Source organism: Cryptomeria japonica, chromosome 7, assembly GCF_030272615.1.
Source record: "Cryptomeria japonica chromosome 7, Sugi_1.0, whole genome shotgun sequence".
NCBI classification, from domain to species: Eukaryota; Viridiplantae; Streptophyta; class Pinopsida; order Cupressales; family Cupressaceae; genus Cryptomeria; species Cryptomeria japonica.
Window position 1 is genome coordinate 373949572 of NC_081411.1, and position 16272 is coordinate 373965843.

The 16272-nt window shown below is 39.9% G+C and overlaps 1 protein-coding gene across 2 annotated transcripts; it reads right to left on the bottom strand.

Moving 5' to 3' along the window:
• Positions 1–540: 540 nt before the first annotated feature.
• LOC131069904 (probable inactive purple acid phosphatase 29) lies at positions 541–9790 on the bottom strand. 2 transcript variants are annotated; one of them, XM_058005451.2, is made up of 4 exons: positions 9288–9790; positions 9061–9208; positions 8577–8974; positions 541–1366 (listed from the first exon to the last, which is right to left on the bottom strand). In XM_058005451.2, exons 1-4 carry the CDS (start codon positions 9408–9410, stop codon positions 854–856), a joined length of 1182 nt encoding a protein of 393 aa, XP_057861434.2. In that variant the 5' UTR covers positions 9411–9790; the 3' UTR covers positions 541–853. The 2 variants fall into 2 exon arrangements, with proteins under 2 accessions (XP_057861434.2, XP_057861435.2); XM_058005452.2 differs by lacking the exon at positions 541–1366 and adding an exon at positions 2901–3603 and having other exon boundaries at positions 9288–9696.
• Positions 9791–16272: the final 6482 nt, after the last annotated feature.

Below are 16272 nucleotides of genomic sequence, written 5' to 3' on the forward strand. Positions count from 1 at the left end.
CACACTACTACCACCTAGAAAGAATATTATACCCTCAAACTTAAGTACACTATATTAAATGAATCATGATTTTACAAAATATCCAATATTCATGCCACCTCTTCCAACAAAAATTTATAAAAGACAATAAAATTTTGACAAATTAAATAAACTCCACTTATCAACCCTTTTGACAAGTTGCAGAAAACAATTTACCATAGCCGTTTATTGAAGGAAATGATTGGAAAGAAAAGAAATTTGGGCAGAGGTCAGAGCAAGGATTTAAGTGCAAATTGCTGATAAAAGATTTGCTCGGCTTCCCACTTTTCATTAAGGCTTAAAAATTGTAGTTTTAAAGCATCTAAACCAAAATATTTAAAGCACCACACTGATAAGTATTTAAGATGATAATCATAATATCAATATCAGAAATAATTAATTTCACAAATGATCTCAAGAAAATACTCTGTTCAGTACCTGTAAGTAAATTTGATAAAAAATTTCTAGCTCGGGTCTTAATCTGACATACATTAGCATCTTGATAACATAGGTGACAAATCGTGGTTGAAGGGTATTGCATATTTCTCTATATTATCCTTCAAAGATAATATTGAGGTAAAGACATGACATAACAGTGAAGTATGAGCATTTATCAGACGATTTATCAGACGACTCCGATGTGGGTTGGTCATTTGTAAGAGTTAATTTTGCTCTTAGTTGTTTGTCGTGTTGATCTTTTATTGTCTTTCTGTTTATTCAAAGGATCTGAACCCTTTCAAAATCCATGTTTTCATTAATCAGAACGGTGAAGAACAGTCCGGTATGAGCTGAACATACACTTCAAGTGGAAATAGTACAAATTGATCCTAAACTACTAGGATACATTAAAGATAGCTCTGTCAATTCTTAAATTTTGTATCTTAAAAAGAGATTCTTTATCCATGGGCTTAGTCCACAAGGTCTGAACATCAATTTTTGTCAGAAGTTTATCATCTAATCGCTTCCAAGTAGTTATAGATTTGACACCTTTCCAGCCTCCATAGCTGTCCTTCTCCAGAGATGCAAGAACTACTCTGCTTCTCCTTGCCCATCCCGCTTTCCCATAAGCATGGTATCCAAATCCACCTGCATAACACAATTCGATTCCCTGTACCTTCCCACAGAAATCATTCAAATGATCATGGCCTGTGAACGCAGCCTTAACATCCCCTGCTTCCACCATTGTTTCCATAAATCCAGAATTATATGATGGACAGCTTACGTCCTCTTGTTTTATGCCTGTGATGTTAGAACTGTCCAGTTCATTTACTTCTGGAAGAGGTATGTGAAAATATGCCAGTCCTGGAGCAGGCTCAGATTGTGCTAGTGGGGTATTTGTATAATTTTCCTGCATTTATACACTCGAAAGATTATTAATAGCCTTTAGTTTATCTCCCACTAGCAGTTTCTAAATCAAAGTTCCAACAGCCTATTAGAATGGAAAAATGCATGTATGTTTAATTGCTTAATTTCGCATTCGAAAAATATATGATGTAACTGGTATTGCAATGGAAAAGGAAAACAGTTACCAACAAGAAGCTGAAAATGTTGGCATTTTGCTTTCAATTGTTGAAATGACTTTCATCCTTCAAAATTTAGTAAAAGCCACGTCTAATGATAGCTAGCTCACAGTCATCGTTGACCACATTAATTGAAGGCTATGATAGCTTTGAACTGTTTGACTTTTTGAGTATTGAAGAAGATTTGAACTCTTGATTTTATACATAGTTATGATGTGTGGGTGTAACCTAAATATTTGACATGCCTACATTTTGAAATCAGGAGATGGCTATTACAACCTGTTTATCATTCTTGAATCTGAGGGATGTTTACTCTTATTTTTGTTGAAGGTATATGGGAGAATTTAGATAAAATCCTTACAACTTTCAATACAGTTCAAATGTTCTTTCCAATTCAAGCATCCAGTATGGCTTGTCTCATTTGACCTTGCCCTAAATATTTCTATATAAAATATCTAATAATTAAATACTTTTCTCCAACATGCCTCCCACGCTAAATACATTTGCCCAACCATTAAGTCATATGCACCCCAAGATTAAATACATTTCTCCAATGTACCATCCATATTAAATGGGTTTTGAATATTATACAAAACAACCATCCAGAAAAAATATTCCATCTCCAAACGCACTATTTTGAAACAATGCCACTACTGTACTTTATGTATGAAGTGAAAAACACCTTCCCCATAAAAAATTTGAAGAAAAAAGAAACAAGAATTTGACATGTGTAAATAAACTGCATGTATCGATACTCTTAGAAATTGCAAAAATACATTTTGATTGGAAAGGAAACAAATTTAGACTAAGGTTAGACTAAGGATTTCTATTGGAGTTATTGAAAAGAAAGTTGCTCAACTTCCCAGTTTTCATGAATGCAAATTTATAGCCCCATGCTTGTCATCATTTAAGATCATATCTATTCAAAAAAATAATTAATTCCACAAATGATTCCATTAAAATACTATATTAAGTACCTGAAGATATATTTGATGAAAAGTTTCTAGCCTGGGTCTTGTAATTCTAACATACATTAGGATGCAAATTATTGCAATTTTCTTATTATATGTTTTTAGAACAGATTCCTTCGTGCTATCATGATGTATTGTTTATTGAAATATGGTATATTGCAGAATGGATATCCATCAGTCATTAGTTCTTAATCGGAGAGGTTCAGTTTATGACTCAATACTTCCATATCAGATAGCACAATTCTGAGTTTAATCTAAACCTTAAGAACAAATAAAAAATGATATATTAAATAAAGAATAGTTCAATGCATTAAGGAATGTACCTTCCCAATATCATCCAAATATTGTACTCCATGTCAAGATAGTTTGAAGTAGAGTTTTCACTACCGAATAAAAGAATGAAAATTGTACTTGTATTTTATTAAATTTACGTAGGATAACACAGATGACAAAATCACGGTTCAAAATTAATATTTCTCTAAATTGTCCTTCAAGAAACATTCAGGTATATAAATTACATTACAGTAAGGTATGACCAAGAACATAGACTCAAGGGACTATAATATATCTCTATCCTAAATCTCTGACATAAGTTAAAGATGGCTCCATCGATTCTTAACATTGGTATGTTAAAGAGATTATTCATCCGTGCGCTTAGCCCACAAGGTCTGAACATCAATTTTTGAGAGATGTTTATCATCTAATCGCTTCCAAGTAGTTAAAGATTTGACACCTTTCCAGCCTCCATTTCTGTCTTTCTCTAGAGATGCAACAACGACTCTGCTTCTCCTTGACCATCCTGCTTTCCCATAAGCATGGTATCCAAATCCACCTGAATAACACAATTCAATTCCCTTTACCTTCCCACAAAAATCATTCAGATGATCATGGCCTGTGAATGCAGCCTTAATATCCCCTGTTTTCACCATTGTTTTCATAAATCCAGAATTATGTAAAGGACAGCTGATGGCCTCTTTTTTTATGCCTGTGATGTTAGAACTGTCCAGTTCATTTACTTCTGGAAGAGGAATGTGAAAATATACCAGTCCTGGAGCAGGTTCAGATTGTGCTGGTGGAGTACTTGTATACCTTTTCTGCATTTATGCACTCAAAATATCATTAATACCCATTATTTTTCTCCCACTAGTAGTTTCTAAGACAAATTTTCAACAGTTTATTACAGTGGAAAAATGCATTTATGTCGATTGCTTAATTTCTCTTTCATAACAGATATATGATATAACTAGGTATTGCAATGGAAAAGAGAACAGTTCTTAACAAGCAGCTGAGTATGTTGGCATTCTGTCTTTAACTGTTGAAATGACTTTCATCTTTTAAAATTTAGCAAAAAGCATGCCAATGATAGTTCACAATCATTGTTGACCACATAAATTGAAGGATATGATATTTGGGAGTAATCAGAATAGCATAGGTTATTCTGAAATCTGATTCTGTAATATAGATTTTGGACGCTATGATGTGTGGAATACTTCACAATCATTGTTGACCACATAAATTGAAGGATATGATATTTGGGAGTAATCTGAATAGCATGGGTTATCTTGAAATCTGATTCTATAATATAGATTTTGGACGCTATGATGTGTGGAGTAACCTATATATTATTGGATATTTTGAACTCTGATTCTATATTATATATGCTAAATGGTAACAATGCATTCTAGTTCACAATCAAAGTTCACAGTCATTGTTGACCACATAAATTGAAGGATATGATATTTGGGAGTAATCTGAATAGCATAGGTTATTTTGAAATCTGATTCTATAATATAGATTTTGGACGCTATGATGCGTGGAGTAACCTATATATTATTGGATATTTTGAACTCTGATTCTATATTTATATACGCTAAATGGTAACAATGGATTCTACATATATTTGATCTTACTAGCTTCATCGGTAGCAGGAATTCTTGACCAATTGGTACTGCTACTGATTTCAAAATTCTTACCACTTCGAATACCAAAAAATAATACTGCAACTACGCTACAGGGTAAAACATGCTTTGAGTTTGTATTACTCTTTAGTATTTTAATACTCTTGCACTTATATGCTGTGTCCTATTTTCTCACATAATCGTCATGTTTTGTCTGGTGCTCGTATGAACTATTCTGTTAACTATGAACTTAATCCCATTTATTTATTTTTATCAATAATAGACATTAACAATATTTAAATTGCAATTTGGACATGCCTAGACCTTAAAAATTAGGTAGTCGCTACTGCAACTTGCTTATCATTCTTGGATCTAAAATATGTGTAATTTTCTCCTATTAAAGGTAAAAGAACAACCTTGGATAGGAGGAGAAACTCCAAGTGAATTGTTGGAAAATGAATTTTGATGGGGCAATAAGAGGCAATCTTTGCAAGGCTGGGATTGATTGTCTAACCAGTAATGAAGAAAGTGATTTTGTACATGCCACAGTGGCACATGAAAGCTTGTGCTGCAACAATTAGGGTGAAGCAGTAGCACCTATTGAAGATCTTGCACTAGCCCACTCTCATGACATCCAGAACATCATCATTGAAGGTGATTCTTTACAAATCAAAGGCGACTAGAAATAAACAACATTCTAAAGGAGGCACAAAGGATGGCTTCTTCCTTCGAATCTGTTTCCTTAAACTAGCTAGCTGGTCTTCTGGCTAATGCTGAAGCCAATTTGGAGATTTTTGCAAATGTTATAAGCAAATCAATAAACAAATGGCCTGGTTTGGAGATGATAAGAAATACTGTATGTAAACACTCCACACTCAAAAAAAATGACTCAAATTTCCCTTGCCGTCTAAAACCACGCTATGTTCCATGGAGCTTCCTAAAGGGGGGACGGGTAACAGATTAAATGTGTTCCATGAAGTTTCCTTAAGGGTGGTGGATGGGGGACCAGGTTTTGGGTATGGGGACCAAGCACCTAAGTTTGGGGATGGCAGGTGGCAGCATGGTTCCACGGAGTTTCCTGACAAGGAGATGTGGGGATAGGTTTCGGGAACTGGGGGATCAAAGGTTTAAATTTGGGGACAGCGAGGGGACATCGATGAGGGGCCACACTTATATACAAATTGAGGTGAATTGAAATCTTCAAGAAAAAATTTGCAATATAACATCTTTGTGAGTGCCCCATGAAAGGTAAACTAGTTTTCACGAAGTTAAAGGTTGCAACAAGTATGTAATGGCATGTACCATATAGCAAGTGACCTAGCGGCATCCCCAACGGAGGTGGCGAAGATGGTGGTGCTGTGGGGGGACATTTCCCCCAAGTCCCCAAGTCTCAGAAATGTCCCCCTACCAGGGACACACAGTTTTTTGGGGGGATGCGTTCCCATGGAAGTGGGGGGCAGTGAGGGAGGGCAGCACAAATACATATAAATTTATAATAATTGCAAATTTAGTTATAAAAAGATGTATAAGCAATAAGCAAAAGAATTTCAAATTTAACTTTGGCATACTAAATAAAGTTTAAAGCAGTGTTCCACGGGCGTTGGGGACGGGGGGACGGGGGGACGGGGGGGACGCGTTTCCGGGACGGGGGGACCAAGGGCCTAAATTTGGGGACGGCGGGGGGGACGGCGGGGGGACGGCGGCGGGGGGGGGTGGCGGGGTGGTGGTGCTCATGTACTTGTACATATACATATAGTACTTGAAAAACTAGTTTTGAAAAGATGTATGACAGTATTACAGTGTAAGAATTACATTTGAAATGAGACTATAGGAAATTTGAAATACTAAATCTAAATACCAAGATTTCTAAGTTGTGTTGTTATATGGAGCCTAATCAAACTCGGAGGTTAGATTTTCCCTACTTCTATCGGCGCGGTTTCCCCCTATATTTTTCAACGGGGGTTTGGGGGCAGCGCCCCCAAGTTGGGGTCAAGGGGCATCGCCCCTTGCGGGGTCAAGGGGCAGCGCCCCTTGCGCGTTTCGCGATACAGGGCGGGGTCGAGGGGCAGCGCCCCGCGAGGCCAAAAATACTTTTATTATTTTCTAAAGGCGTCGGGTGTTATTTTTCTATTGGCCCACGTCCAATTAGAGTTACCCCTTAACCCTCCAAAAACTTAAAAACTCACTTTTTTAAAAAATTTTAATTTTAAACATTGCATATAAGTGGGGGCGACAGGAGACGCCTGGGCGTCTCCCCGTCCCTCGAGAGACGCCTGGACGTCTCTTGAGGGACAGGGAGACGCCCAGGCGTCTCCCACGGAGACGCCTAGACGTCCCCCAAGAGACGCCCAGACGTCTCCGCATCGGGGACGTCTCCACGTCCCGGCGGAGTTTGGGTGGCGGTGGCGGGACGGCGGGGGACGTCGCGTCCCCGTCCCCGCGTCCCCGAGACGTCTCTGACGGGGGGACGCGCCCAAAAATGGGGGGGACGCGTCCCCGTGGTTCACTGGTTTAAAGTTTAAACTACTAAGCATGAAAAAAATTGCAATGATTACATTGAACATTAACAATGGCAGGTTGAGGTTTGGGCATGGAGTCCTAGCATGGTTGGGGGGAAGCACCCCTCATAGGGGTATGGGGGTAAAGCCCCCAGCAAGGTCAAGGGGCAGAACCCTTCATGAGATTTGTGGGCAGAGCCCAGGATGGGGTCAAGAGCTAGAGTCTCCACCAGTACCACCAACCATAAATTAAGTGTTTCAAACCATGGAAACCTTCATGGTGAATGTTATTCTTTAGAATTTTCTACTTTTTTTTAAGCAATACACGCTCCTTACTGATTCTAAAACTTGGGAGAGATTTGAAATGAGGCCTAGAAGTTAGATATATTTGAAAGTTTTTTTTTTGAATGCTTAGGGTTTGGGTAGAGCCCACAAACCATTAGGGTTAAAGGTTTATAGCATGCAAATTGAAAGCACTTTTTGATTGATTCATTTGTTGTTTCTGGATGATAAAAATTTGCATACACAATCGAATCCAGAAGCAATAAGTGAATAATAACATAGATTGTGCAAATCTGATAGCATTAACTTTTTGATTTTTTTTTTAATATTGACTATTCCATTTTCCTGCCATTCTTGGAGACTCCTTGGAGTCCCCTAGAAATCTGAGGGCCATCATGGAGTCTCCAAGCTGTCCCCAAACAAGAGGGAGGTCCCATAAACGTCCCCAAGTGTTGAGCAGCAGTGATTGGGACAGCAGGTGGACATCTCCTCCAAATTCCTGTCCTAGAAACAAGGGGATTTGGAGCGGTGAGACGCATCCCCACGGAACACTAAAACTTAGCAATAGACAACTTTCGCTTTATAAAAAGCAGATGCATGGGCACATTTACTCCAAAATATAGGGTTTGTCTCGCTTTGTGGACCTGCATGTACAGAGAAGTGGCTTATTTACACCAAATAGAAGGAACATGTCATCTATTGGCTGCTACTAAGAGTTTCCTAGGAACAAAAGAAGAAATTCCTTTCGATGGACCTCTATCTACTAAATGACTATGTTCAATTTTCTCCATTGAGGATAAATCAGGCCTAGATCGGACCTAGAATCGATAATGGATCATTAAAAAAGACAAACAGACCTGTGGAAGAAGGGTGAAGAGGACAAATTCCTCTGCAACATTAAATTTCATTTTCGTCTTGGTTGGAAAAATCCTTGGTTAGGGTTTGTATGTTGGACAGTGGATGTTCTGCTAAAGGAAGCTAGGCCAGGAAGATCTTGTCCTTGTGTAAGAGCCTATACCAACTTCTTATGGTCGTCCCAGCTCAAGTGCAGGAATGGCTAATTAGGAGAACAGAGCTGCTAACATAAAAGCCCCAGTTTCAACACATAAAACACCCCAGCTAGCAGTACATATACCTTTTTAGAGACTAACATTAATAGCGCCCGTTTCAACACACTAAATACCCAAGTTAACAGTATATATGTCCTTTTGGTACAGGTAAACTCTTCTTTTCTGTAAATTTCTTCAACCTTGGATTTTGTTGTCTTTTAAAAGCAAATTCAGTAATTCCACAAGTACCAAATTCAAAGTTTACAGCAATAACTAGAAGAAACTGAAACACCAGATTCCAGACTGCAGTAAATACATAATTCTTTTGGGAGAAGAATACCCGTAATTTGGCGGAGGTTTCTTTGAACCAGGCTTGTTGAGAAGGCTTAATCCAACCATAGCCACTTATATTGGGATCAGTTGAGTAGTCTCCACTGTCTACAAAATACAGATTGAGAACACTTTTGCCCTTCAGAGCTGAACCTGCCACTCCCATTACTTCCAAATTATAATTTCCAAACCCATCAATTTTTTTATTAGTTTTAGGGTTGAGCTTGGAAAGAGTGTAATCCATAGACACAATATGCTTCATCACTCCTTCCCGATTTAAAGTAGCTGATTCCTGGTCATGATTCCCCAAAACAGCCGCCCATGGAAGTTTCGCTGCTACTGCTGCTCCAAAGGCTGCCTTGATAGAAGCCGCAGCATTTGTTGTATCCAGCCCAAAGATATTATCTCCTACTCATCACAACACCAATACAAATTATAGCATCTTCCCCCATTGAACAGAAAAGAACAAGTGAGTTGGGTGTTCATCTAAATACCTGTAAAAACAACAAGATCCGGCTTCTCTGCTTCAATCATTCGATTAACAAAAGCAGTGGTGTTGAGGTCAGAACAGGAGGGGTACTGAGAGGGCAACACATCCAAACACTTTGTGCTTTTCCCATCTGCATAATGCATGTCTGCAACCTGCAAGTGCAAGCATGGAGCTTTTAATTCATTTCTTAAACTATTTAAGCATGGAAGGCAGGGAATGAAAATGATTTACCTGTAAAATTTTGAACTTCCCATTTCTTTTAAACCTGAGCGGCAATGGTGTCGCTGCCGATGAAACCACCCGACATATAATGCAAATGATTATAAAGGAGGTCTGCAAATATAGAGCAGCCATTACTCATAAGCTTTGTGACCCACCCGTGCTCATATACGTGGCAAGGCAGGGAAAATGGATATTTGTACATAAACAGGTCTATGCATATGGAAATCGTGTGAACGAATTAAATAAGATTTTTGTGTGGATCTCACTGTATCCAACTAGGTAGCAGCTCACTTCGTGGATCTACTGTGAGATATCTACTCGAATATTTCAAGCATATACTGGATACTGAATTCATATGACTCCAGTTGTCCAATTCATCAGCAGATTGATTCGAATATTTAGTAATCATGACCATCTACAAATATGACGGAACCTTCTGAGAAAGATATAAAAATGGGCAAAGTCTTCTTGATGGGACAGAGAAAGCGGCCTGTGGGGTATGTTTTTGGTGTTCTCAGGGAAAGCACCGGAACAGCATAGTTGCCCATCGTTTTGCACAGTAATATCTTTGGATTATTAGTTCTGGTGGGACATGCTATGAACTGGTTGTCTTTGAAATAGCGTCACAATAGAATTTATTTCACTTTAAATATTATATTTTAAATGATAATTTTCCGTTGGTATAGTTAATGTTTATGCTTTCAATGATGCGGTCGAAAGATCCCATTTATGGTGTTGGATTGCGGATGTTCTACCACCTGTAACAGATTTCAATATGGTTGAGGTGGCGTCGAATAAGGATGGAATTTTGCCTTTTCGATGGACAGCTGGCGAGAGAGAAATCTGGTACTATATGCGTAATAAATTAGGTCTTTTCGATCCCAATACCAACCGTCGTCGCCCAGGTGGGGTCTAACACACTTAATATCAGAGCTAGCTCTAATAGAATTTTTAAAAGGCTTGATTGTGTCATGATAACAGCGCAGTCTATTTTTTCTTTTTCTAAAGATCAAGATTTGCCCATCTCTCCACTTGTTGATGTGACGTTGTCCGATCACTTCCCCATAAAGTTTAGCATTGAATGGCAGCTAGCTAGGACGCGTCCTTCCAAGACGCAGTTCTACCTCAACACATCTCTCTTGCATCATCAGACCACGATGGCCCACTTTCAAAGGGTTCGGAATTTGGAACCCAGGTCACATCATCACACTGGTTGGATTGCGTGGTGGAATGACGCCATTACCCGCTCTGCGAGGTTTCTGCGCATATATGGCAGACAGTGTGCCATGTACTGCAAGCGCTCGTATGATGCAATCACCAAAGACCTTTGTGTTGCCACATAAGCTTTGGCTTCGAATCCTTTCGATTCTAACCCGCAACTTTGGTTAGCCCAGCTCCGCCATCAGAAACAAGTTGCAAATAATTACTCTACCAGAGGAGCTCAAATCAAATCCAGATTGCATTGGCTTAAGGTGGGCGACAAAGCCTCCAAAGAATTTTTTTTGGCTTTGCGTGCTTGTCATACCTCTGTGGGGATTAAGAAAATCAAAGAGGGTCATGATGTTCTCATCGAGCTGCCTGATATTCTTCAAGCTTTTGTTCGACATTATGAGAAGTTGTTCACAGCATAGGGAAATTCTTCGGCTAGAGACCAAGCTTTGCAAGATTGCTTAGTTGAACCATCGAGTTGTCTGATATTCTTCAAGCTTTTGTCCAACATTATGAGAAGGTGTTCACAGCATAGGGAAATTCTCTAGCCAGAGACCAAGCTTTGCAAGATTGCTTAGTTGTTGTACCCAAAAGGCTTTCAGAGGCTCAGCAGACCTTTTGCGATCAATTGTTGACCATTGATGACCTCAAGGACGTTGTTTTCTCTGTGGTGGATGATAAAGCCCCAGGGTGTGATGGCTTCCCTTGTGAGTTTTACAAAGCCTTTTGGCCTTAAGTTGGTCCCGACCTTCATTAAGTCTATCGTGAAGCTTTTCATTCCCAGTCCCTGGGAAAGATTATTACAAAGGCAACATTAAGTTTATCCCTAAGGCTGAGGATCCAGAGGACATTTTCAATTGGAGGCCTATTACCTTGCTCAATGTCTTGTACAAGATCATTGCCAAAGCCTTAGCTCTCAAGATTCGTCATCTCTTGTCATTGATTGTTCAACTAGAGTAGACTGGATTTATCAAGTCCAGGTTTATTCTCGATAATATTATTGTTGTTTGGGAAGGGATGGAATGGGCTTGACACTCCAAGCAATTGGCAATATTTCTTAAGATTGACTTCGCTAAGGCGTATGATCGCATTGAGTGGCCGTTTATGATCGCATTGAGTGGCCGTTTATTTTGGCTATTCTCAAAGCTCTTGGCTTCAGCCCCAGGTTCATTCAGTCTGTCCAGATGTTATTCGGAGATGCCTTGGCCTGCATCACCATCAATGGCCGCCAATCTGAGGCTTTTGGCCTTTTCAGATCAATTTGTCAGGGTTGTCCTCTGGCTCCTGCCTTATACATTCTTGCGGCGGAGGGTTTTGGGTACTTGCTTGCTAACGCCATTTCTGTTGGTCGTGTCCATCAAATTTCCTTGCCTAAGTCACCTTCTCAACTTGTCAATGACCATTTTGCGGACGACTCCTTTCTCACTCTCATTGAGGAAGAGGAAAATGTTCAAGCTGCTCTTCAATGTCTTGACATTTTTTGCTTGGCTTTCGACTTTGCCATTCAATGGCACAAGATGCAATGTTATAGGCAATCTTTCCTTCCCGCCCCGCCTTGGATGCTTCAATATGGCTGGAAATGGCTTCATCACGGTGAAATCTTTCACTTTCTAGGCATTCATTTTGCCTTTCAAGCTTTTCCTGTGGATCTTTGGATTGTTGTTTTCGCCAGGATTGAGAAGAAATTAGCCTACGGGATAACCAAGCCTCTCTCTCTGGCTGACAAATTTCAAATTTCCTCGAAGGTTTTGGTTGCCACTCATGTCTGCTACTCTTCATGTTAGGCTCCTTCCAAGGCCTCTTACATGACATTGGAAAGACTTTTGCGGGCTTTTCTTTGGGCCTTTGGTTCCGACCATCAAATTTTTCACAGTCGCTTGGGAATATTGTTGCCTTCCCAAGGAGTTTGGAGGGCTCAGCCTTCTTTCTACCTAGAAGCAAGGTCTTTCTTTATGTGCTAAATGGATCATCAGAGCCTTATTTGGTGATGAGGCTTGGAAAATCCTTCTTTGGTATTGTATTTCTTCTGGTTTTCCTGCCAATAGGACGGCCTGGAAGGGGATTGGTTTTCAAACCCTTCTCATTATGAAAGACCCAGTTCGGATCCAAGGTACTTTTGTTGTTAAAAGTATCTGGCAAGCTTGGGAAGCTATTAAGCCTTTGCTTCGGTGGGCTGGTGATGGTTTTTGTGATGGGATTTCCATGAATCAACACAACCTCTGGCGGTCGCCTCTTTTTCATGTACAAGGGTTCACGTTGGCTAAAATCCAGGGTGTTAGTGCTTTGTGTTTTCACAAACACAACATTCGAACACCTAAGGACTTGTTTTCCAAAGTTTCTATGAGTATTTGGTCATGGGATGACCTCCAGGTCCAGTTTCGTCTGTCTCGACCAGATCGACAGACATCTAACCTCCTGGTGTTGGCCTTGCCCTCACACATGTTGCATTAGCTTGACATTCAGTCTATCAGACCTTGGTGGAAGGATTGGAAGTGGTATCCTTGGACTCATCTTTCCAGTTACAAACGCAAAATGGGTTATCTCTAGTTGGTGCCACACTTGCCCATGGTTAATATTCTTAACCAGCAGTGGCATTTGCAGTCTTCTCAGAAATCCTGGAGACTTAGGTTTCTTTCTGTGTGGTCTTCCACCACTGAACCCAAGATTGCACACTTTGCTTGGTGTGTTCTTTTTCAGGGGTTGCCTTTGGGTTCCAAACTTAAACATTTGGGGGTTCCTGACCCCTAGTGCCCTTTTTGTGGGCACCCAGAAACATTTATGCATATTTTTTGGTTTTGTAGAAGAGCTCAACAGTATTGGAGCTGGATCCATGATTTCTTTTGGCCATTTCGGCCTGAGCCCTTTTCTTGGCATATGGCTCTTCTAGGTGATTCACCTAGAATCCCCTTCAAGTTTTCCCATATATGGCATGCTCTAAGAATGGAGATCCTATTTACTCTTTGGAAAGATAGAAATGTTGTTCTTTTCACTCACAGCTCTTTGGATATTAATGTCTCGCTTTATGCTAAAACGTGCATTTGTAATAATATTTTAATGCATATTCAGGTGCAAGAAAATAAAGTGGCTCTCGAGGTAGGCCACTTACAGGAGCTCCTTCAGCATTGGGGGAATGCCCCCTGTTCGATTTCCAGAGTGTTGCCAGATTCTGTTTCTGCCGACCGCACTCCGCCCTAGAGTCGTTGTCGTGGTCGAAGCTCCTCTGCCTACTGCTCTTAGACCTCGCGGTCCCAAGTCCCTTGTCGCTCCTCTGGTGGGGGAGGCGATGCGTGGAGGCACCGCTCGGCTTCTCCTCCGCGTTGTGGCTCTACCTTGAGGTGGTCTTCTGCTGCTCCTATTACTTTGGCTCCTACTGTCGGTGATGATTATGGGTGGCCTGCTGCCAGCACCTCTAAATTTCCTCGCCTGGCTCTAGTTATTTCGCCTCCCAAGAGGGAGGAAGGAGAAGAAGAAGAAGAAGAAGAAAATGGGTGGTCCATGTCGGACCCAACCCCTGGCCCCGTTGATGTATGGGACAAGAAAGATGATCAAGATCCTCCCCCCTCGACTGCCATTGCTTTGGCTATTTGAGGTGGTTTTTTTTATGAATAGTTTTGTTTTATGGCTCCAACTTCTTGTCGTGTGACTCTCGCAGGGGGGTCTCGTATCCCCCAGCCTTTTTTTGTGAATATGTACTTTAATATTATTTTTTAATAGAAAATGCCTATTCATAAAAAAAATGATAATTACATCGAAGGCATTTTTAGATCAAAGGTGTTTCATATATGAGATGGACAACCTTTAAAAGTGCATCCATGACTGATAGGACACCTCTGTCGATGCAAGACAATTCAAAAGATTGCAACCGTCGATTAGTTTCATTGTTTTCTAGTGGTTTCCCACTTCCGGTTTTTCCGCTCGCCACGATTCACAATACTTGCATTTAATAGCAATAGTACAATGGCATCATTTGAAAACTGATTTTAAATGAATGATAGTTGGGTTTTTGGAAGGAGTTGCAGCAAAAGAAAAAGAAGACTGAAAATAGCATTACAGACGCACAATGGTTGGAATATGCCAAGATCCTTATGAACGCACTCATGAGAAAAACTATCCACCTACTATTAACACTTCAATAAAACTTTTCACAATGAATGATATTCACCAAGGCATAAAGAATTTAGGAAGTGGTAAAGCATAGGACATAGATGGGTTACAGGCTGAATTCTTAAAATGGGGAAGCGAAGTTCTTGCCCCTCATATAAGGAGAATTTTCAATAACATCATTCGGAAAGGTTTCTCGGTGGAATGGACAGCTAGTGTGGTCATCCCTCTCTTTAAAAATGGGGATATCAATAACCCTTCTAACTATCACTCATTATGGTCAATCCTCTCTTTGACAAGCTTTTTGGGAGCATGTTAGAACATAGGATCAATAGTTGGGCAGAGAAAGAAGGTAAAAGGGCAAAAAGGCAGGCAGGTTTTAGGGCAAGGCATTCTACCATTGATCATTGCATCACTCTTCAACACTTGATAGAAAAAATCTGGAACACTCAAGGTGAGGAAGCTTATTGATGTTTTGTGGACTTTAAGAAAGCTTTTGACACGATACATAGGGATAAACTATGGCACAGAATGGAAGAGCTAGGCATACCGGATGGGTATAGAGCCGCAGTCCATAGACTATATGAGAAGGTTAGAGCTAAAATCAAAACAAGTGAAGGCATGTCAGATATTTTAGGCAGATACATTGGAGTTAAACAAGGTTGCCCTCTATCTCCCATGCTTTTTGGGCTATACATTGACAAGTTAGAAGCTTGGTTAAGCAAGACAAAGGGTGAGGGTGTTTAGTTGGCAGGTTATGTGGTGAAACTCCTTTTATATTTTGACGTTCTTATCCTAATTTCAAAAACATCTCATGGGTTAAGAGAACATTTGAAAGCTTTAGAAGACTTTTGTTAGGAGGTTGGGATGCAAGTGAATATCTCCAAGATCAAAACCATGATTTTCTCGTTAAAAACAAAAGACAAACAAATTACCTTTCTTTTTGAAGGCAACCCATTAGAAGTAGTGAAAGAAAACAAGTACCTTGGGATTGAATTTCACTACAAGCTCAGTTGGGAGACTTGTAGAACAAAAAGGACACAAGGAGGTTGGAAAGCCTCATACTTACTTCAAAATAAGTGCAGAAAAGCGGAACTTTGGGACCGAAAAACCAAGAAAACCCTTTTTGGTCTTCTAGACACATCGGTTGTTCTCTATGGTTTTGAAGTATGGGGTAGCAGTATGTCAAACTGCATTTGGAGGCAACTAGAAAGAATCCAAAAGCATTTAATAACAAGCAATCTCAAAGTTAAAAGCACAGTCCCGTATGAAATTTTGTTAGCCGAAGCAAGTAATTTTCCTTTGGAGGCTTCGGCTATAACCCGATTGATATGTTATTTAAAGAAAGTTGCGAACATGGATAAGCATCGCTAGCCTAAAATGGTTGTGGAATAGATGCCAAACCAGAGGAATAAAACCTGGATGAAGCAGAACAACAATTGGTTGAACAAGTGGAATATCGATTTGCATGAGTGTCCTAACACCAACCGTGAAATAAAAAGTTATGTTATTGAAAATTTGTGTATTACCATGTGGACAAATCAAATTGGGTGGCAAAAAGCATACTGCATCAAAGAGCTTAACCCAACAAAGGACCATGGTGAAAAAACATATTTAGGGGCTATTAAAGGTAAAGTGTGAATGCTAATTGCACAACTGAGAACTGGGTCACACCACCTTAGAT